This window comes from Nestor notabilis, unplaced genomic scaffold, assembly GCF_000696875.1.
Source record: "Nestor notabilis isolate BGI_N333 unplaced genomic scaffold, ASM69687v1 scaffold2470, whole genome shotgun sequence".
Lineage (NCBI taxonomy): Eukaryota > Metazoa > Chordata > Aves > Psittaciformes > Psittacidae > Nestor > Nestor notabilis.
Window position 1 is genome coordinate 12,752 of NW_009909571.1, and position 24,263 is coordinate 37,014.

The 24,263-nt window shown below is 41.7% G+C and overlaps 1 protein-coding gene across 1 annotated transcript in view; it reads right to left on the reverse strand.

The window, feature by feature from the left end:
- Positions 1–3,419: 3,419 nt before the first annotated feature.
- Positions 3,420–24,263, reverse strand: part of HTR2A (5-hydroxytryptamine (serotonin) receptor 2A, G protein-coupled) — a 27,228-nt gene continuing 6,384 nt past the window's right edge. The window contains exon 3 of the mRNA XM_010010290.1: positions 3,420–4,285. Within this exon, the coding sequence (XP_010008592.1) occupies positions 3,486–4,285 (800 nt within the window). The 3' untranslated portion in view covers positions 3,420–3,485. The remainder of the gene's footprint in view (positions 4,286–24,263) is intronic.

Below are 24,263 nucleotides of genomic sequence, written 5' to 3' on the forward strand. Positions count from 1 at the left end.
GCAGTATAATGACTCTATTAATTGCTCTCTACTGATGAACAACATCCCGCAGATCTGGCATGGTGGGTAGAAAAACTTCAGATGCTGACTCTGTCATCCTCACTAAGGCAAACCACACAAAAAAAATCTGTTAACATTTTGGTGAAAAGTGGCAGAATCAGGCCTCGCTAAACTGTCAAAGATGTCCATAAAGAGCTGGAGATCTTGGTCTTTATCTGCTGTGCATTCTTGGCTTTGAGAGGCTTCTTAGGCAAAATCTGCTGACCATTCAATAAAACCACCTATCTGAGCGCTCACAGAATTAAAATGTCAGGCATCAGATATCCCTGCTTCTAAGCCAAAAAGAAGTGTTATCTTACCTCCAGCTGTCAATTAAAGAAATGCTGTCAAGTCTCTTGGGTCCAAACCATCGGTTTTATTTTAATAAGCTGGATAAAAGTTATTGTTCAGAGTCATCTTGTAATGAAACATCAAGCAAGTAATTGAAACCATCTCTGCAGTGAAACATTCCCTGTCAGTATTTGCAACCTGAGCAATTTGACATTGTGAAAGAGGAACAGAAGGTGAAAGGAAGAAACAAGGAGGCTGATTTGCTCTTCCACGTGGGTGAAATGCAGACGGTAAGCAGAGAGCATAAGCAGTTAACGTTAAATGCTCAGTTTATCAAGCTCAAGCTGGTGAAGGAGACCAGCAGCTAGACCCTCAGGAGTTTGGGGAGGAATTGCGCTTTGGAGAAATCAGGGTGCCATATCCACCACACAGTATGCAAGCAGGCTCTGCTCCATGGCGCTAATGTGCAACAGGACCTGAGCTGTCTATCCCATCTGCTTTTTACTCTTGCAATGCCAGAGACACTTGCATCAAGATGGGCACAAATTGTACAAAACATGGCAATTCCCACCACTGATGGAAGCATCTGTGCTTCCTTTCCCCTTAAACAGTTACAGACCTTGAATCCTGTGTCAGTATTCATCATAGGAATCCAGTCTGGTTTGGTAGTAGATCCTGAACTTCAGACCTCTACTCGCAAAAGACCTTTGGTTTTGTTATTGCCTACTTCTTTCCTGAGATGCCTGATCGCAAGGGTGAATCCTTGAAAGCATCATTCCCATTATGGAGCGGAGACATCTGGACACCAGGAGGTAACCAAATACCCTGTATCTTGGGATGCCCTGCATCACATATGTTTCATCAGTGCTCCATCCCTTGCCTGGCTGGAGTGTGTGATGTGAGCTGGCCATTGTCCTTAGTTCAAACCCCATATCTACTATTACAGTGGTCCTCACGCTCAGCTGCATTTATCAGATTCCCCCTGAAGTCCCTTCTGTGCAATTGCTTCTGGGCACCCCTCACACAGCAATGTGTGGGAGCAAGGTATGCATAAAGAGGTAGGAGCAGTGAGTTCATTTTTCCCTCTGCTGAAAAGGTTTGACTGGGGTGATCAACTGTACCTAGAGCCAGAGAATCCGTATAAGCCACCTTGGTGAGTACAGCGTTTATACTGCATGATATATCAGTCCATCCTAAATAAACAGTTTTGGGGGGAAAACCATAAATGGGCATGAGCAGATGGATGACACACCACCACAATGGGGCTACAGCACAACACACTGACCCAGGTGTGGAGGCTGAGGGCTGTGGTGTGAATCAGTGTCACCACGTGCATGCAGAGCTCCTGTGTGACTTGTGCATGTTGGCTCTGACCTATCCCACATGGCTCGTAAAACTGGCAGATTTAGTTATCATACTGGCATAAGAACAATAGCAGCAGTTTCTTGGAAATCAGCCAAATACCCAGCCACATTTTAAGTCCTCTTCTACCACAGATCTGTAGCTTAAGCTAGAAATCTTCCTCTCCCAAAGACCCCCAGCTAGTATGCTGTAATCAGATTCAGTTTATCTCTATCTCTCTCTTTCTTTGCCTTAGTGGAAATTTAATTGGTCTATGAAAAGCTGAACAGCTTCAGGAGAAGGACTGATGAAGGCATTGGAGTTTGGCTTCTGGGTAGGCAGTGTTTTTTTCAGAGTGGACAGGATCTGAAACTGGAATACATTCTGCTTCTGATGATTATAGCTGCAAAATTCATGGAACAAATAAAATGCTTGGATTTAGGTTTTGCAGGTGGATGGAACATTTATATTTCTGCTCTCCAGCAGCATCCCACTGGCTTCAGTGTAATTGTCGATGATTCTCAAAAAATGTGTTTGATGTTCTTTATGTAATGTATTCTGCCCTTGGAGCTATGCAGGTGAAATACAGTGCCACTTATAAGTCGTGTTCTTTCTCAAGTGGGCCCCATTTGGCTGTACATATTTCATTAAGGCTGAGTCCTAATAGTGCAAGCTACCTACTGTTCCTGAGCAATCTACAGTAACAGCAAAACAGCGAAACCAGGGAAAACAATTTTGAGCCACCAACAGTTTTCTAGTAATTCTGGCTCTACAAGCCCTGAACAAAACTGGAAGGACATTCTTCAGAATGGCTTTTTTAACCAAAGAAATGATGAGAGAGGATCTGCTGCAACATTTTACTGCAGGCTTTACTCATGCAAAACGTCCACTGACGTTACTTAGATCAGACTCTGTTGGAATCAAACACAGGCATGGATTTGCAATCGTTCCTGAAGTTATTTAGCAATGTTGCCCCTGATTTTCCATTCTTCTCTCACTTCATTCCCCTGTCAACACCAGTGGGAAGGAGCAGGGAATCAAGCCAAATAATTACTTTTGAAAAAAATAGTTTAAAGTTTTAAACTGAACAGATGAAACTTTTTGAATAGAAATGAAGTACAAGATATGAAATAAAGATCAGGAATGGTGATAGAAACAGAAGATCATTCAAGTATAATTTACCTTTGAACTATAGAACAAATGGCAGAAAGCCCAGTGCCCTTTCAGAATGGCCACTCAGAAAAACAAAATAGCCATAAAAACACTCTTACCAAAACGTCCATATCATTAATCTATACAGGTTTTAATAGATTTTTCTTTAATACTTTAAAATTTATTTTAAATATATGTTAGCAAATTAACCATCATTTTATTTAAAATTCTGTAAAGTGCTCATTCAGTTAATGATAACAAAGTTCCATTGTAGCAAGACAAACTAGCTGGAGCCTACTCTGCGAGAACATCAAAGGATAGCTTAGCTTTCATTTGCAAAAAGAAATGCGTAGGTTTCTTCACAGCCCATGTTATAATACAAGAAATTGCATTTTTTTCTTTAAGAAATATATCCTTTAGAATATTAAAAAAATAAGTTTAATAAAGCCTGTGCTTAAAACAGCCATAGTACTGTATGAAAAGAAATTGCACATTTGATACCATTTCAACCCTGCTTTTCATCCACAGGATAATATGAGGAGTATGCGATGTTCTTGGTGGGTGTCTTGAACAGGGCTGATTTTCCTAAGCTATCAGAGCTTCTCACAGCCAGGTGAAGCTCCCAGCGTATGCATGGTGGTTGTCATGGCAGCTGCCGACTGTCACACACCGCTAACCTTTTCGTTTGCTGGGCTGATACTTCCCTTGGAGGTACCATCCAAATGATGTATTCCTATCGTGACCATCGAATAGTCCTTAGCCATCATTTTTGCCTCTTTTTTCAAACTCTTCATTTGTGCTAGCTGGAGCTGGCTGGAATTATATGCAAGCGCTGGTATAGTGTTCACTAAAATCAGCTGGAAGGGTTTCTTCTCCTCCTTGTAGCGACACTGAATGTAACGAGAGAAAGCTGAGCGGTAGGTTTTATTGAACAACGTATATACAAGTGGATTGACAGCCGAAGAAAGGTAGCCAATCCAGACAAACACGTTAAGTAGTTCTCCAACGACTTTTTGATTGCATGACTCCTTGCAAATTACAGCCATCACATTGGTGATGAAAAATGGGCACCACATCACAACAAACAGAAAGAAGACAATGCCAAGAACCTTGGAAGCCTTCTGCTCATTGCTGATGGATTGCATGGTTCTTCTTCCAGAAGTTCCCACGTCTCTGTTCAAAGAGCGCTGAAAGAGTTTCTCTGAGGACAGGGAACTCTGAGGGAGGAAGCTAAATGAAGCAAATTTGGTCTTTGGGCCAGTGTCATTCACACATAGTGTGGCTTCCTTCTGCAGCGACTTGATGGTTAAAAAGTAGGTGACCACCATGATGGTTAGAGGGATAAAGAATGCCACAAAAGAGCCTATTAGGACAAAACTGTCATCTGCAAGTAGGCAGCTGCCTTTCTTAAACACTTTGGAATCATCTTGCAGTCCAAAGACAGGTATAGGCATGGAGATACCTGAAGGTGGATTAGAGAAAGAAAAGGTTAAACACAATAATAAAAAAATACCATTTCCAATCACCAAGGAGAAATAAACAAAACACTTTTAGCTATACAGAGATCATTTTTCAAAGAATAAATAGTTATAGGACACAAATGAACACTAACAGATAGAGCTACAATTGATAGACATTCCAAAGCAAACTGAATTTACACAGGGGAAGGAAAAATACTGCATCTCATGTTTTCTCAGCAGCACAATGCTGGTCCTGTTCTTGGGACGTTGTGCTGGAGCTACACTAAGAAAAGATACCTTGTGTAACATTGGTCTTGCAGATGTTGAATTTCAGGTCTGCCAGCCTCTGGCATTTGTGCTACCACCACCTTTACAGGGTCCCTGCAGAGAAGGGCGGGGAAAAGCAGCACTGGTGTTACATGGGACTTTACAGTTGCTCTAATCTAAAATCCCTCTCTCCTTCAAAGAAACCTTAGCCACGGGTAGCACACATCTGCTTTCATCAAACTGTTCCATGACACCTGGTAGGAACAAAAGCATAACTCCCTATATTCCTGGATTTTGTCTCCCCTTTTATGATATCCAGACTTGCTCCTTGGTTCCTGCCATCTTAACAAAGGCTTTTATCAACTACGATCAAGATGATACCGTGTCTTTCTTTTGAGAGGTGGCTTCAGAGTGGTCTTGGGCTGTTTGTTATAAGAGGATGTGTTCTGGGCACACAGGAAGAAAGATAAATTTTTGTCCTAGGTCTGAGAGTAATCTTTCACTTGGTCCTTTTCTTTTCTCCCTGTGATCTCATTACAGTCGACAGAGCATAAATGCTAAAAAAACCTTTCTATGGCAATGGTCAGAGGAGCGATGGGGACAAATTAAGCACTGAGAGACACCAATATGAGGCAACCCAAGATGTGGTTCACCCTGAGGGAATGCAAAGGTCCTTTCACATCCCCGAAGGCAACAGCAGGTGTGCAGACTTTGTCTTCCCCTGGAGCATGTGCTGAGTCTTTGCCCTGTCATGAACATCAAGGCCAGCTGATGAAGTTCATTCTCCTTGGACTGCTCTGGCTGATTCAAGCCCACTCAAGTCATTTCCTCAGGGACTTCTGCAAATGCTGCTAGTGTCTGAGCAAAATCAAACAGCTGCTGTTTCTTTGGTTGTTGGTTTTGGGTTTTTTTCAATGTTTGTTTCCTCCCCTCCCCCCAGATGGATGCTGTCTCTCCAAGAGAGGCAATGTTCACACAGTGAAAAGGATGATGTGAAGACAGTAGAAGTGAAATTGTGAAGCAGGGAAGCAATAATACAGCCATGTTTGGATAAAAGCAGGTAGGAGTCTGACTCCTGTGGAAAATTAGCGTAACCCAGGAGCTTCAGCCCCCTTTACATCTTTGAACAGAAATCCCCGATGTTGATTTGGCTTCTGAGGAAAAAAAAAAAGTGAGAAGAATTTCTTATGATGTGAGGATGATGCTGTGCCCTGCCTTGTCCCCTGTGTTCCCAAGAATGTCCTTACTGGTTCACAGATGAGTCCTGAAATTCGTGCTCTCTACACCATTTCAGTGGTACCTTCCTCTACCTCCCTTCCTTTCTTTTCTTCCCACTTTTGTTCTTAGACAGGGAGCACTCTAGAAGTACAGGCTATCTCTTCATTTCACGCATTTCCAGTGCCCAGCGTAACAGCTCCAGTCCTAGAGGGAGGCTATGGAGTCCAGGCACAGTACAAAACAGTAACAGTAGCAATAATATTAAAATATTATTCTCTTCAAATATTCCATTCTTTTGGTACTTCTGGAGCTTCTACAAAATTCTTTATTTTTCTAATACCACTGTCCTTTATTTTTTGAACAACACTGTAGCTTATTTTATCTGCACAGCTTTGAACTGAGTCATGGCAATGCCTGGGGCCAGTTTACAAAAGCGCTGTTCTTATCTGCCCAGGGCAGAAGCTGGTGGAGAGCTTGTGGTATTGCCCTTTCTGTTTCTGCTGCACAAGCCCTCAGTGCTTGAACTTGTCTATGAGAAGCCAGTGTGTGAGATGCAAACTCATGCAGTGTGTGGGTTGAGATGATGGAAACTTCCAGGGACTTCAGGAAAGCTGCTGCCTAAAAAGGTCCAAGTCAATCTGATGGCACAGAGGGAGAGGTCATCTGCAGGAGCCACATTGCCCAGCCACAACTGGGTAATCTGGGGTGTGAAACACTTCCAGGCAAACTGGAAATGCTTTGAAGTTCCTCTCCTTTTTTTTTTTTGGTGAGTTGAACAATCCTGAAGGCGCCCAACACCTCCCAGTGTTACACTTCAGCTGCATGAAGACACAGCACTACTCAGAGCAATACCACAAGTTTCCCATCTGGTTCTGCCCTCTACTGATAACAGCAGGGCTGTTTTTCATTTAATTCAAAGACCTAACATGAGCTGCAGAGATAAAATAAACAATGGTAGCCACAGAGTAAAATGATGCTTTTCATTACTACAGACCTTATGCTTCAGCCACATCAGGAGGCATGGGAAGAGAGGCAGCAGCATTAGAAAGAGGAATATTTTCATTTAATTGCAAACCTTTTCAAGTAAAAGGCCAAAGTCAGTTGCAACTCCTCACCTGACATACAAGGGCAGCAGTTCCCCACCTGCTTTGTTTTGTTGCTAGCAGCTTCTGGAGGCTGGCATCTAAATCCAGATTGCTGGCTTTAAAAAATGGAAATGAGCTTCAGCTTGTAGCTGGAGTTTCATAGAATCACAGAATGGTTTGGGTTGGAAAGGACCTTAAGGTCATCTAGTTCCAACCCACCTGCCATAAGCAGGGACACCTCGCACTAAACCATGTCACCCAAGGCTCTGTCCAGCCTGGCCTTGAACACCTCCAGGGTTGGAGCATTCACAACTTCCTTGGGCAACCTATTCCAGTGCCTCACCACACTCACTGTGAAGAACTTCTTCCTTAGATCTAACTTAAACTTCCCCTGTTTAAGTTTGAAGCCATTACCCCTTGTCCTACCACTAGAGTCCCTAACAAAGAGTCCCTCCCCAGCATCCTTGTAGGCCCTCTTCAGATACTGGAAGGCTGCTATGAGGTCTCCACGCAGCCTTCTCTTCTCCAGGCTGAACAGCCCCAACTTTCTCAGCCTGTCGTCATACGGGAGGTGCTCCAGCCCCCTGATCATCCTTGTGACCCTCCTCTGGACTTGCTCCAACAGCTCCATGTCCTTTTTATGTTGAGGACACCAGAACTGGACACAATACTCCAAGTGAGGTCTCACAAGAGCAGAGTAGAGGGGCAGGATCACCTCCTTTGACCTGCTGGTCATGCTTCTTTTGGTACAGCCCAGGATACGGTTGGTTTCTGGGCTTTGAGCGCACACTGAAGCTGTCTCATGTTAAGCTTCTCATCAACCAACACCCCCAAGTCCTTCTCCACAGGGCTTCTTTGAATCTCTTCTCCGCCCAACCTGTAGCTGTGAAACTTTCACAGCTACACTTCTCTTTTTTCCACTTTTCTTTGTCATTCCTTTAGCAAGGGCAAAAGTGCCATTCACAGCAGATCTATGGCAGGCACTGCTGGCCATGTGAGTTTTCCTGAATGGCCGTTCACAGCAACTTTCCCCCACAGCCATGGGTAACTGGCTTGTGTACAGTCTGAAAATACCAGAGGCAGCACAGTTTGGTAGCAGAGGACATTGACAGCTGTAAAGCTGTAATGTGCTTTTTGTGTATACCCCAGTTCAGCTGATGCAGAGAATCTCACAGATGATACTGTGGTATTCTTGTAAGGAATAGATCAACTTCCATCCCAATTTTCTCTTTTCATATCTCTACAGGGACTAAACTTACTGCTTCCCTCCCTGAAGGAACAGACTTTGTCCCTCTTCAACAGGTAGGTACCTTCAAAAGGTAGCTTCTGGCTTCTGTAGCTTGAGGAAAATAAATCCCTGAGAGGACACAAGGACCAAAGGCGGTCATGTTTAAACTGTAAATAAAGGAGCTTCCATATGCAACCCATGTCCACTGTTTTGATGGGATTTTTAGGCAGCATCACACATGGCCAAGAATGTCACCCACGCATCACTCAGGTTTGGTCAAGATCAAGCTTGTCCTGCAGACACATAACAAAAAGTTGTGGTCTAAGCTGTATTAGCATTATTGCAGCTGACTGAATTCATTCTTTAAAGACTGAAGCTGACTGATTTCTCCTTGATGATTCAGATGTATAATTTCTTGCTGTTTTTATTGTCCCTGTTTTACAGCTCCCTGCTGTTGGTGACTGTGGACATTTAAGAAGGCACAGGTTGTGCCTGTGTATGCAAATGTCAAGAGCTTTGCAAGAAAGGATCACACAGAGCTACCAGCTAGGGATGAGCAGGTATTTGGGAAATGGACCATGTGCAAGCAGTAGATCAGGAGGAAACAACCCAGCAGGGCTGTAACAGAAGAGTTACTCTACACACTGACCATTCCACATCCGTGGCTCAAGGTCAGTCTGGAAAAAGTCTTGATATCCCCTGAGTGCTTTTTAATGGTTTATCTTATTCTGCTTCCAAATCAAACTAAGCTGAGGCACGAGGAAGCACTCAGCACGGAATGGGAGCATTCATTCAAGCACTGGAGGTACCTTAGGCACTGTGTTTCCCGTAGACATTCTCGCTTTATATCAGAACATTTTTGCTTGTGGACAAACCCTAAATATTATGTTCCTCTGGTGGAAGGTAGTTTATTTATATAGCTTGATTTATAGACGGGTGGCTGTTTCAAACTCTATGGACTTTAAAAAACCACAAAACAGAACCCAAACAATAAAGATGAGTAATAAATCCTGCATTAAATCTTAAGCATTTGAGGACAACTTGAGAATGACAACAGACTCTTGAAAACACCAAGGTTAAGAAGGAAAGCGTTAGCATCCTTCTTGTTGTCTCTCAAAAAGCCTGGGAAAACTGATGAAGTTTGATTTAGTGGTACACATTGTTGGCTTGCAAATCTTCAGACATACACAGCAGCCATAAAACCACTTTAACTGGACAGGTAAACTGGGTTTGCAGCTGCCTTATGCTGCTAAGACTATCAATAAATCAAAGCCAGAATTGACAATATGCCATGCAGAGTGGCACACTTGGGCTATGCAGGGTGAAGAGGAGGAGGGGCGAGTGAACTGATAAAGTCAAGGTTCTTTCTGTGAAGTCTCCTTCAAGCAGAGACTGTCAGTCAAAAGCTTTCACCTCACATATATCCGTTTCAATTGATTTGAATACAAATGAGCATTACTGTATGCCTTAATAAATTTCCAAGGGATAGAAAATACCTTTTAGAAATGTCATTACAGCTTACCAACAAAATTCAGTTCACCTTCACCTGCAAAAGAAGAAAACCTCCCCAGCTCAATTTTTAGAAGTCACATTGGTTTAGACATAGTCAGGTTATGGGCCAGACCATGGGCCACTGCACAGAGATGTGTTGTGGCACTGTAGACCTTTGAAAGGATTGCTGCTTGGAGAGGGCCAGTCTCTCCTTCAATGTGGCGATATGGTCTTATTTCTTTAGAAAAGCCCATGCCTGGTATCTGGTGCCTTTCTGTACTGAGAGAATGTTCTCCTTTGGTACATCTACATATTCAAACAACGAACAGCTGTCCACATACGCTAATATGATACATCCTAAGGCATGCATATACAATGCATAATCTCTGTTTCATGTCGTATAAAAATTTCCACGGTGAAACATGGACATCACATTATTTTCAATATTTTGGACTGAAATAATCCCACAAAATAGTATTTATTCCTTTGGGCTACCATGGTGCTCTGTGTGGATGTTTGCTTGCTCTAGGAACACAAACCACATGAAGCCACTTGTGTGGGAACCATGGACCATGTTCTCCTCTGAGTATCAAGGATGCAGATGTGTTTGGACATTATATCAAAAGCTGGAGTTTAGTGACAGCTACTTATGTGCTTTCACTTAATCTGCAGAATATCCATTCAGTCTGACTCCATGTCTCTGCTTGGCATGTGGCATTCACCATTATGGGACTCATCATTTCCCCAGATCTGCATGCACTTAGCTGATTTCTGCATGCACCTGAAAATGTTATTCCCAATTGACCCATTTCCAGTCATGACAAACATTCCACTGTTACAAGTTTGTTGCTGCACAAATAGTGCCAGCCACATTGCCAATAGCAAGGTTATGCAGTTTACTGATGGGTAGCAGTGCAGAAGCAGAAATTTCCACCTGGGGAGAGGGGATGTTGGAAAGTTCTGAGTGGATCAGAGATTTTAACATCCCCTCTGATCCATCAATCAATATCTGTGGCTGCATCTGGTTAGCATGAATGTTAAAAAACTTCTGCCTTTCCTAGTCAGCGTGGCAGTGTCCCCGAAGTCCTAGTCTAGAATTTCTCTTCACATGTGAGACAAGCACAAACATCTTCCCTACTTGTAGGTACACATGTTGGTGGGGACAGGAGTGGGTGAGGAGCTTTTTCTCACAAATCCCCAGATAATATTTGCTTTCAGATGGATTTCCTCAAGAGCTAAGTGAGTCACAGTGCGGCTGGAACATATCTCCTTCCTGCGTCCCAAGAGGCTGTCCTCACAGGACCAGAGTCAGAGCGGGTCTAGCAATTTTCCTGATCACTGCCTATACACCAAATTTAGTTTTTCATTTGAGGGCACACACAGAGCTGGTTCTCTGTATCTTTCCCTTGGAACACTTTGTTTGGTTACATATGTTCTATTTAATGAAAACAACTTAATATCTAAATTCACATAGGGAGTACCAGGTAATACTTGGATTATTCTGCAAATTTTGAAACGGCTTTGTTCTTGGCAGCTCAGAACATCTCTAAGGAAACGTGTAATTCAATTCTTCTTATGTGAGAAAATTATTGTAAGTGATCATTTATAATAGTATAATTCCATAAATCATCTGTTTCACTTTAGAAAAACAAAATCAGAAGAGTCTGTCTTACTGATATGTTTCTCATTTATGTCCTCAGTTCTGAAGCCTGTTTCTTACAAGAACAGAGATGTGTCTTTCCAAATTAATTTGTAGGACTATGATAATTAATTAAATAGAAACAGAATTAGAGGAGCATTACAGGAAGGATAGAGCAAGAAATGAAGGACAGGTGCCCCTTTTTGACTCAACTAATTGGAAACCCAGGGCTCCAGAGTGGGCTGAGGGCGGAAACAGCTGATGGAGTCACTTACTGCTTTGGTATAATCCTGTTCACTTACAAAATGTGCATGCAGTCCTATTTCCTCAAGCCAGCAAGAATCCAACAGCAGGAAGCAGTTTCTTTGCTCTTGGCTTTAAGTGCTATTCCTGCCTATACACACCTCAAATCCCCTTTCTTAGCTGTGCTGCGGGGCTGTTTACAGCACTTCTTTGTCCTTCATGTCTTGTCCTTCTTATTTCCTTGTTCAATTTTCCAATCCTTCTGAGTATTTGAGGAAGACACAACCTTTTGCATAGCAATTTCCAATAGAGCCTCTCCACCAACACAGTCTTTGCTTTTCAGCTAGTGGCATTATCTTTGGTTTGGGCAAAGGCTTCTGCCAAGGTGCTTACTGGCTTCTCACAGCTATCTCAAATTGAGAGAAGTTATCCCTCTGTGTAGTATGATTACCCACTAAAGGGACTAACAGAACCATATAGATGTCTACACTTATCAAATAGCTAAAAAAAAAGAAAAAAAGGAAGATTTATAAATGTCCTGAAGAAATTTAATTTGAAAAAGGATTTAGGAACTGGGGATTTCAGATTATGCCATTCATATACGCAGCAAGCCGAAACAGAGAATATTGCTATTGCAACCAATCCCTCTTAGAGCCAGCACAGATTTGCACAGGCTGCCTTCACCTTCTGCTGACTGCAGTGGGCAGAGGGGAGGCCTCCAAAAGGTAAGAAATTGATGGACAAAGATGTGCTGCCTTCATAAGCAGGAAGGAAGTCACACTTCCCAAAGCTAGTCTTGGTATTCATTTAAATATTACTTTTTTTTTTTATTTTTAGTTATTTCCTAATGTGCTTGTAGTTATTCCCAAGTACTGACTTCCGTGGCCCTTGGATGCATGTGGCCTCATTTTAACTGAAGCTCTGCAGTGTTTCTGTCTTTGGAGCGCAGAAGTCTTTCTGCTTGGAGTTAGCACACTGGTGATTAGCTGTATGGAACACCCACAGGTAAAACCTTCACCTCTAGGGCCAGCAAATAGAAAGAGTATGTTCTTGATCAGTGGAAACCTCAGGAAATGGAAAGATTTCATCAGTTTATACAGAACTTTTCTTTTAGGTGACACATACTTGTGTTCCATCTGCTTGTTTACTGTAGCATTTATATCTACTGAGGCACAGAACTTTTCCTAAGTAAGAGATACCAAACTGCACAGTAAATAACTTTTAGTACACTATGACTAAAGAACAAAATAGTGTGTACCACATGCCAGATTCTTCCACAGGTCTCCCATGGATTCAGTGATCTCCCTTTTACTGTGCTTGGTTAGACTTCATGGTCTGATTCTGAATATTCTAGTGATGTTAAGCCTGCAGAAAGATGTCAAAAGACCCCAACCCTAGATTCAGTGTGTCAACTTGTAGATAGTAAGTAAATCTCTTTGTCTTGTGTAGATTACTGTGCAAATAGAAGTCACTATAAATGCACCTACAAGGAGGAAGAGGGAGGCAAGAAGGTATCTGGGCTTACTTTTGCAGAAGGCTGGACAGAGCTGTTTACCTCCAGGATGTCCAGAAGGTTAAAAGCCAATAATAGGGAGAGACTAAAAATTCTTTTCCTCTTTACTGGTCCAGAGGAATCCAGTCAATTTGATGTCCAGTAAGGAGCATGCCATTGTGCCATGTACAGCAAACTTGTCTACCTGAGAAAGCACCATCCTCATGTTGCCCATGTGAAAATTTAGTCCATCCTTAGAGACAGGACAAAGAAATGCTTATGGGATTGATTCAGCAGTGTTTTGGCACCATGTTGCCATGTCACATCTGAAATGAAATTGCTCCTCTTTTGCCTAGTTCAGTCACATGGTTTCCAGATGATGCTGAGAGCACATAGACAACTAGCATCAAAATAGCAATGCTGAAGGAGCACTGAGGGAAGGGCAAACTCCACTCCATACCAGCGATCTGCATGGATGTCATAACCGTCTTCTGCTGGGACCTGGGCTAGGTTAGATTTGCATCTGGCAAGAGGTTTCTCCTTCTCATTAGCCCTCTGCCAGGCCAGCTATTCCTGCGACATTCTCATGGGGAAATTCCCAGGGGAGGGGAGGTCAGGGAGACTTGCCTGCAATCTCAGGTGCATTTTCAAATCTGAGAGTATGAAATATGACAAGGAGGGGAACATATGGGTGTCTTCTACACACCAACTTATTTGCAGTGTGATCTGTGGTGAGATTGAGTTATCACTGCCCCTGAGCCTGGAAAGAGTAGAGAGTAAGGCAGTGTCTGGCTAAACATGAACAGGAGGCCGACGAAGCGGCTTGCCTGGGGGATGCTGGCTGAGCAGAGCTGAAGTCCAAGATAGCCAGACAGCAGCTACAATCCTGCTGTCCACTGGGAGTCGGGAGGGAGCTGGGCTTAATGTTCTCCTTCAGGGGATGTAGACTGATGACAGCTGTGTAACCACTTTATCCATGGTCATTACAGGTGATTAGAAGTGACTGACCTTATGACAAAGAGCTGAATATTTAGTTTGAAAAATTGCAAGAGGTGCCACAGATCTCTAGCCTACTCTTTGCAGAGGGATGATGTGCTACTCATTCATATTTAAAGCTCCTGGATGGACAAACCTGCTGCTTCTGTGGCTCAGCAAAATGCAGCAAAGCAGGTCAAACACCCTTTTTCCTTTCTGTGTATTGTACTCAGTTAACGTCATTTAAATTGCATTGGTGTTTTAAGGAAGTTCCCTGTAGCAATGGTTTAATTTCTACTCAAAAGGAGTTACAAATTTACAGTTGTCACTGGCATAGGTAAATATTTTAATTTAAAAAGGAAAAGACCCTCTAAGAGGGATCAAATCCAGCCACTTGAGATATTCCTCCTGTTAAGCACAAAGGATCTTCTACTCCATGTCAGAACACTTCACTGTTAAGGCTCCTAGGAGAATAGATTTGGGGATAATTGCACTTTGATAAAGAAAGACCATATGTTTATAACAAAATCTTCCCAAATCACATGTCATCTCTCTGCCTTTTTAGCTTGTGAGGGCTCCTCAGGGCTAATTTACTATATGCTATATATGCTACATATACAGTAATGCTTAAAATAAACTAAAATAAAAAAAAGTAGTAATAAACTAGAAATTATGGAAAGATCTTAGATATTCCATTATCATATGCAACTAATATGGTGGCTCCTGGAGCAATCTAAGTTACAAGATTCTCTGCTATCCCAGTTTTTATACTTCTGGGCTTCTAATTATTGCTTGATATGTTGAATGTTGATAATTTACTTAACTCTGCCTTAATCCTCCACTAAACTGAACAGCGATTTCTGCTGGTATCTCTCTAAGATTGCTCCAGCAGTGCTGCTTGACCTCATTGTGTAGTTTAAAAGGAGACTGAATGTAACTATCAGATAATTATTATTTTTTAGCAACAATTCTGAACCAAGTCTGCAGGGCACAGACAGACAAAACTGTAATTCTTCCAGATTTTCTAGACCTCAGACCAGCTCCCACTTTAATCCGGATCTTTGTCTTGTTTCTCTACGCCTCCTTTTGTGGTTGCTTGCAGAGGCTGCTGGTAAAGCGAATGGTCAGCTTCTTAGTAGTTATGCAAAGAAACTGTACAAATGGCTGGAGAGTTACTGGGATAGATGTCCTGATGCAATGGATAATTTGGAAGGAAAACCAGGGGAGAAGCAGGTTAGAGACCTGCTTTGGTCTGAACATTATTATTCAGTATCTTGTGCTTTATGCTTCCCTGCCCACCCAGTAGGTAGTGTCCTTCACCCTGACTGAACTGCTCTTCTGTTAGATCAGTCAGTGCCATGGTCACTTTTAGAAGATGCCAGGGTTGAGGAAGAGGTGAAAAAGTGTCTAGGTAGGTGCTATAGCATATTCCTTAGGCTTTTCTTTCAGCTAAATGTCACAAACCACCTTGAAAATGAAAAATAAACACATGAACTGCCCTAGCAATAAGAAACAGCTACTCTGAATGCTGCGGGTACCTCCTGCAGTGATATGCAAGGCAGCATGGTTTTAGCCTGGGAACATTTGACCTAAAACTTTTGGGCATTTTTATGCTAATAAAGAAAAAGTTGTGCTGTTCACTCAGTGCACTTGAGACACAGTATTTATCTAAGGAAACTCACAGTTCAGCTCAGACTATGATCCCAGCAATAGTGGTCAACTTGACATTTCAAAACTCAGACCAAATATGAAATCATAACGAGAGTTATATTCTACCAGAAGCAAACAAGTCTTCCCAGTAGGTGTGATTTACTTGCAATATAAACACAGGGCTGAATACCGTGAAATAAACAGCTCCAGTTTTCATCAGCCAGAAAAGAGAGCCCTTATCGCGATGCCTCAGCCTGCTTTCAGGATGTCATAGGCTTTTGACAGGCTGTTTTCCATCAATGAGTCTGGAGGACATCATAGGAAAAATCAGCTGAAAGGTATTTCTAAATTTGTTGTAGGAAATTAGGAATATGTTGTCTCAGCTCTGACAAAACCCCTGACTTCTTAGCCCGGTTTCTGCTTAGAAATGATGCCAATGGCAAGGGTCACGAAATGCATTGGGAAAGTTAACTGCAGCCTGAGTGTGATAGTTTGTAATGATCCTGCTAAGGATTTAATTTAAAAGCAGAAGTCTGTGATACATGTTTCTTTCTTGACATTATAAATGCAAAATCTGGCTTCAATAAAATTTAATTCTTTAAAATACATAAAAGAAGATGTTAAATTGCTCTGCAAAACTTTAAAAAGCATGAAAATGTCTTTTTTTGACATTTTCTTTTATGTAATACAGTGCTACTTTAACAACACATTTTTAATTTAGGAGGTGATTAAATGCAATTACAGTGTACAAATGAAAGAGTTTCTAAATCTCAACATGATTCCTTGTTCACTTCTTTTCTGTTCATTTATACTGCATATGGCCTTTTCTATGCAGAAATCCCAGCTCCTCTGATTAGAGATGCTCAAGTAATTTGTTGGTCAATATAGGATCCCCTTTTGAGCATGTACTGTTGTAGAGACCTACTGAGAAAAGATCAGAGCAGGCCTGTGAATGTGTCCTTCCTGCATTTTGCAACACTTCACATAGCACTTTCTGCAGAAAAGGGCATCCTGTGGTAGAGCCTAGACTCATCTTTCTCAGGATGGGGAATCCATTCTGGATCCTTGTATGTATTGCATGCTGTGCTGCAATATGTATGTATTACGTGACTGGCTTAAAAATACAGCGTTTCAGAGAAGGAGAAATAACTTGACTTCTAATAGGCAATGTACTGTTACTGCCTTTTTTCTTGAAACATTGCATTTACTCTGATGTATCCTGCTAATAGGACCAGCCTGGTCCAATTGCACCTAATGCTTTTTTGCCAGTAGCTTCAGCAGGCAGAGAAATATGGTCTTCAAAGCAAAGTTAAAAACAAAACCCAAAAAAAGAATAGACAATGAGCAAATTCTGTCATCAGCATCTTGACTAACCAGGTTCTTTCCACATAGCTCCACTATTAAAAATAGTTTTATTGTTTAAAACTTGCCCTTAAAAATAAAACCAAAGCAGAAAGAAAAGCCACACATTAATGTTGTGACCACTCATATTGTTTTTTGCCCATAAAGCAGAATGCTTCTTGCAAAAGTGGTGCTCGCAGAATGGGTGTGCCTTTTTAAGAGGCAAAACCTTCATCTCCTTCTGATAATCAAGTAATTACACAGAGAAAATGGTAAATGTATACACAATTATTATTCTTCATTTGACAATACATATCTACTGGTATAATGTATTGTTCCCCATCCAGAGGTATGCCAGGTTGCTCAATGTCTCTGATTTGGGAATGTGGCCCTATGGAATTTTATGTTGTTTCTTTATATCTATGTTTCCAGATTTGGAGAATTTGGAGGATTTATAAAGCAGTTCAATCATTACTATTCCTTTAAGCATTTTTTGTAAAGAAAAGTGTAAGGTTAATAACACCTCCTTGTCAGATAATGAAAAAAACCACACAAGTTCAAAATGCAAGCTTTTTTAACCTTCACAGTTACGAGAGGGAGATTTGTGTGGTAAGTTGTTGGTCTGGTGAATGACATGTGTTCACTCTTCTGGGAAGAACAAAACAAACAGAGGATTCTGTTACATGGGAAATACAGGAATAATTCACATCAGTGAGGAAAGTAAATATATTTATGTCTCTTTCTTGGAACCATCTTAAGTATTGTCTCACAACCAGAATATATGTGCTCGCCAACTTAGATACATGCATCACAGCACTGAATGTTAAGTTCCCTTGGAAACCTAGGCATGAATTGCTCTTTTACTCATTAGTTGTTGCTGCTGGTGGTGTCATTAGTGTGGCAATGAACTCTGTACTGGCATAACTGTTGACTACTGAGCCTCATGTATTGTGTCTCTGTACAATAAAACAATGAAGATCCTGTATCTGTGAGATGGTGATGAGCCTCTAATACTTTTATGGAATGTTCCATGGCCTTTTGTTATAGTTAATGCAAATTTCTCTATATGTTGTGTCACAATTTTTGACAACATCTTTATGGCATTTTATTTTTATTTTGGCATCTACATCCACAAATGGAAAAGGTCCCAGTGGATTGCCCAAACACAAAACCTACAACGTTTGCCCTTGAGATTCCCCAGCTGGAAAAAGCAATCAGTTTATTCCCTCTTTGTGAGATGATTTCGTAAGTATGGTAAAAAAAACCCAAACAAACAAAAAGAAATGTTAACTAAGAAAATTATTATAAATACCACTGAGAATGCAAAGCCAAGTTTTCAAAAGAAGAAACAGAAGTGAATGACTATGTGGTAAAGAGAGTAGTGTAGCAGATATTTCAAGTTTAGCTCCAGCACTTCCAAATTTAGGTGCTCAACTTTAAATCTATATTGTTGGAGTACAGTGCTGTGTGTAATTAATTGCAATTTTATGTATTTTGGCAGTATATTCCATGTTATAACAAGTGGTCTTTTCCTATGCCAAGCCATCCTTAAATTAGACTTGAACGAACTAGCAAATTATAAGCATGTCATCTGGAAGAAATGTAGGATGTGGTGGATCCAGAACAGGGATTTCCAACCTGCAGCCCCTTGGCTATTTGTGCATTTTGAAGACAGTAAAGGGACTTTCAATTAAACTGGCCTTGGCAGTAGGAGGAGTGAGCTGAAGGAGGCCAGAGCCATCAAAAAACTACAATCCAGAGACAACAGTAGTTGAACTCTACCGGTCTCAACTGCTTCCCTGGCCCTTCGTACTCTGCAGGACAATAAGAGGTCATGCAGAGAAATTGCAGGCTGCCCGTGAGCCTCTGTTTCACCATAAAGCCTCACACTGCCGAATGATCAGAGGGCTCAGTTGTGGTGAGCTTGTTTCGTACATCTGGAGGTAGCTTTTTTCACCCTGCACTTTGGAGAATGTTGCTTCACATGCTACAGTATTTCTGCATTTTCGAAGTCTTGAAAGCAATAGCAAAATTTTAGAGAGTTATGTGGTGGGAGGTATTTCACCAGCTTCATCCAGCTCCACTTGGACTTTTTTTCTGCATGAAAAATACTGAATAAATCTAAGTTGTTAGTGACTGGGGAGAGCAGAGACTGCCTGAAGGCAGTGAACAGATGTGTAGGCTGAGTGAGAAATGATAAGAGAAGAGAAAACTCAGCTAAGAGGATTTGGGCTTCATCAAACTTCACATTACTTAGACCATTAACAGAGGAATAGAGAAAAATAAGGACTGAGAAATGATAGGTATAGGGGCTTAACATTCATAATTCTTTTATTTAGCACTTTCATGGATTTTTAAAGCAGAGAATGATGTATTCTTGGCCTTTTGCAGAGCAGTAAGTTTCTTAGACCGACTTAGCACTCAGAAGTGTTTTACCCTTCTTTTTCAGCATAGGCTAAATACAATTCTATAGATTTCAGTGAAAGACTTTTCAAAATCCAACTCTGTTTTTTCTAGGAAGAGGAAATGGGAAATGCTTGGGTTTTTTACACCTGTTTTCAGTAATGACCTCTGTGCCTTAAAACAAATGTAGTAATTTTGAGAGTTTAATGGGCTTTTGCTTTCAACAGCTACAAATAATCTAATTATCTAGCCACTCTGGGTACTGGATGATTTAAGAATTAAAGACACAATTAGAATCTGTTACAGTAATTAGAATCCATTCTAAACCAATTGCCTGTGGCATTACATGGTCTGGTGAAAGAAAAGCTGCTGGCTAAATGCTCTTCTCCCAGTGAATGCAAAACCAAATGTTAATACAAAATTTTTTTATTCTTTTTTTTTTTAACTAAGAAAGTCAATATTTCAGAAATGAAGTAAATCAAATTATCTGTGGGTTTTTATGCTGTTTTTTAAATACTACATACGTCAGTGAAGTCAACAGAAGGAAAACCACTGGTCTTTGCACCAAATTCACTGAATTTGTGAATTTAGTGAATAAAAGGAAAATTACAAATTTAGTGAATGAAGGTATTATTACTTAGGTAAATTAAGGTGAATTAAAAGTCATAATGAAAGAGAGGTGGTAGATTGGGAAGCACTACAAGAACTTCTGCATGCCCTGCAAATCAACTATAAGTATTTGCAGGAGTCACTGAGCAGGTGGGTAAGGGTAATTCAGCTGATAAAATGTTCCTGGATTTCCAGAAAGCTCTGACAACACTGTTTTGTAAGAAATGAAGCTCAATAGCAGAAATAAAAGAATGGGGTGAAAGACAGAAAACAAGGGGTAAGATTAAATAGTTTATTTCTACAGTGAGGGCAGTAGAAGGAAGTGTCCCACAGCCCTCTGTGCTCATCAGTGCTGTTCAGTTCAACCACGACCTGTTTGCATGGACACTAGCACTGAATAAAATGTGCTGGTAACACATGGCTGTTGGCTGTAGAGAATTGCAGAAGGTCCTCATAAATCTCAGCCAATGGATAGCAAAGTAGCAGATGAAATTGTACATTGGTTGGAGGGTAACCCTATTTACTAATGCAAAACTGTCATTACTCAGGGAAGAGAGGAATGCCATGAAAATTGCCAGAGGGCTGGAACACCTTTCCTATGAAGAAAGGCTGAGAGAATTGGGGTTGTTCAGTCTGGAGAAGAGAAGGCTCTGGAAGCCTTTCAGTGTATAAAGGGGGCTTATAAGAAAGATGGAAAGGGAATTTTTATCAAGTCCTGTAGACACAGGACAAGGGAAAATGGTCTTAAACTGAAAGAGGGTAGATTTAGGTAGGACAGAAGGAAGTAAGTTTTTTTCAATGAGGGTGGTAAGACATTGGCACAGTTTGCCCAGAGAAGTTATGGATGCCCTGTCATTGGAAATGTTCTATGTCATGTTGAATGGGGCTTTGAGTAATTTGATCCAGTGAAAGATTTCCTTGCCCATTGAAAGGTCATTGGAACTAGCTGGTCTTTAAGGTCACTTCCGACCCAAATCATTCTACGATTCTGTGATTTTGGAGTCATTGAGTTGAGCATCCCTGAGCTGTGTGGAGGGATGATCCAAAAGACTGAAAGAAAGGTAGGATTTATTTAAGTGGGAATTTATAACAAAGCAGAAAATATTACCACACCACATGAGTTCATGGTGGGTCCATCTCCTGAATATTGTGGTCTGGCCACCTGCAGATGCAGAAGCACTAGTAAAGATTCAGAGAAGGGTAAGAGATGACCTGGGCACATGTCCTGATTTTGGCTGGGACAGAGTTGATTTTCTTCTTGGTAGCTATCACAGTGCTGTGTTTTGGATTTAATATGGGAACAATGCTGATAACACACCAATGTTTTAGTTGTTAGTAAGTAGTGTTTACTCTGACCAAGGACTTTTCAGTCTCTCCTGCCCGGCCAGTGAGGAGGGGCACAGGAAGCCTGGAGGGAGCACAGCCAGTACAGCTGACCCAAATGGGCCAGAGGGATATTCCATACTACAGAACGTCATGCTCAGTATATAAACGGGGTGGGGAGTGGGGGGTGGGTGTGTGGGAGTTAGAATCATAGAATCAAACAGATTGGAAAAGACTTTTAAGATCAGCAAGTCCAACTGTTACCCCATGACTGCCAAGCCCATCACTAAACCATGTCACTGAGGGCCTCATCTACACGGTTTGTGAACGCTTCCAGGGACAGTGACTCCACCACTGCCCTGGGCAGCCTGTTCCAATGTCTGAGCACCTTTTTGGTGAAGAAATTGTTCCTAATACCCAATCTATAACTCCCCTGTTGCAGTTTGAGTCTGTTTCCTCTTGTCCTGTCGCTTGTTACGGGGGAGAAGAGACTGGCCACCTCCTAGCTAAATCCTCCTTTCAGATAGTTGCAAAGAGTGGTAAGGTCTCCCCTGAGTCTTCTCTTCTTCAGACTAAACAACCCCAGTTCCCTCAGCTGTTCCTCATCAGACTTGTGCTCCAGGCCCTTCACCAGCTTCATTGCCCTTCTCTGGACCTGCTCCAGCATCAAAATGTGTCTCTTGTAGCGAGAGGCCCAGAACTGAACCCAGGATTTGAGGTGTGTCCTCACCAGTGCCAGTACAGGGGATGATCACTGCCCTGGCCCTGCTGGCCACACTATTGCTGATACAGGCCAGGATGCTGCTGGCCTTCATGTCTACCTGGGCACACTGCTGGAGTGAGGGCCATGAGGAGCCGATCACTGCTCAGGGATGAGATGGACATTGGCCAGTGGGGGGCGAAAAACTGTACTGTGCATCACTTGGCTTTTTATCTCAGTTTTTATTAATCTCTTTATTCTTATTCTTTTCTTGTTCACTTTATTTCAAATATTAAGTTGCTCTTAACCCATGGGTTTTACCTTTTCCAATTCTCCTCCCCATCCCACTGAGGTGGGGTAAGGGAGTGAGTGGGAGTGAGTGAGCAACTGTGTGGTACTTAGTTGCTGTTTGGGATTAACCATGACAGCATGGGATACTGCTGCACAAATAGAGACTAAATAGATTTGGATTCAGCCTGGTAAAACAATCATTGAAGGGGGCTATGTAAGAGGATGGACTAAGGAGTTTAACAGTGAGGGAGCTATTGAGGGTCTCCGATCAGAAGGTTCCTCCCTCTCCCCCTGGTAAAACGAGCCTCTACATAGGGGAACATAATGTACTTCATTTCTTTCTCTTGCTTTTTACCCTCCATCTCATACACCATGACAGTTCACAAGGTACCAGTTCAGCTGCAGACTGCAGGAGCAAGGGGAAGACAAAGGGTATTTAACTGATGCTGGAGGGCAAAACCTTGAGAAACAATTCCCCTTTCCGAATTTGTCAGTGAGATGGCAGCTGTGAAAAGTGTTGTGCCAGATACTGGCTCTGCCTGTGCCAGCTATAGCTATGGGAAAATGCAAAGGGTTAAATAATTTATATCGCTGCCACTCTAAGTAACACTGAGAGCCTGAAGACTGGCAAATGACACAGGGAGCACCTCTTGGCTCAGAGAGCATTTCCTATTTGTAAATGACATTGAAAACACCTCACTCTTCAGAAACGATTTCCTGCCTATTCTGAGTTGGATGATAGGAGATGGGTTGAAGACTGATTGACAGCAAGTTGCATGGGTGATCTGGGATCTATCGAAGTTCCTTATAATACTGGCGGTTTTATTTTATTAGTATAGCAGTATATCATGGTGCAAACTCACTTCAGCCTGGCTATGACTAGCTCAGCAGCTTCTTTACAGCTTGCTGTGTGTTTGCTTCCCTGTTTGTCCTCTGGAGCACACCACATTTGCCCTCATGACACAGCTCCCAGGCTGGGAACCGACCCACCTTCCTTCAGCTTGTCTCCCCATGCCCCCTGCTTCCATGGGACTAGCAAACCAGCCCAGCACCACATCATTCCTGCACACGAGTGTGCTTACCTGCATTCATTTATGTCTATTTAACCCTATCAGCCCACCCATTTTCCTGATCCACTGTTCTCTTACATGTGTCCTTATACCGCTGTAGTAGAGCGGGACTCTGTCCTCTTAAGTCATGCCACACTTCAGTGCTTTCCAATAAAATAAGGAACTGTATTTTTCAGAGTTATATAAATAGGGACCATGTTCCTATCACTTGCCATAGTGATAACAAATAACATCTGCGGTTCATCTGATCACTGTTACAAGAAAATTCTCCAGAGAGCAGAAAAAGTGTTTTTACAAAAGGCAAGTTGTTATTAGTTATTACTGCAAAGAATAGTCCTAACTTTTGAAATTTAATAGCAAGATATCAAAAAACTAAACCCTCCTGCTACAGAACATAACCCATGTTATAACTAATAGGGCTATAATAATATCTTTTTCCTGGATTCATTTTAATAGTGAGCTAATTCAGATCCTCTAGCAGTGAGCCCTTATCTGAGGGAAGAGGCTGAGTGGCATGGACCACTCGTTTCCTCTGGAATGTTCATTCTGATCATTCTGTGACTTTATTTGTGTTTAAAAAGGACGGTAATTTCACACACACTAAACACAGGCTCCACACACAAATGCAGAAAAGCACAGTATGTACAAATTAAAGGAATGCCTGCCCTTTTTATGTTATATGGAGAATGCACTGAAAATGCTTGCACTTAGCAGTGTCCAAAATTGGAAAAACTGGACAGAGTTTTCTACTGGATTGATAAAAATGCGACTGTAGACATATAAGGTATGATTCATCTAATCTAAATGTAGACATCCACATCTGAGTTGCTTTAGGCTTCCTTTTTAGTTAAAAACTAGGTATTTCTGGGTGGAGTTCACATGGCCTGTGCTAGACATCTATATCTCATCAGCTGAATGCACCCCAGGGCCACACATGATGCTGCTGAAACTCATC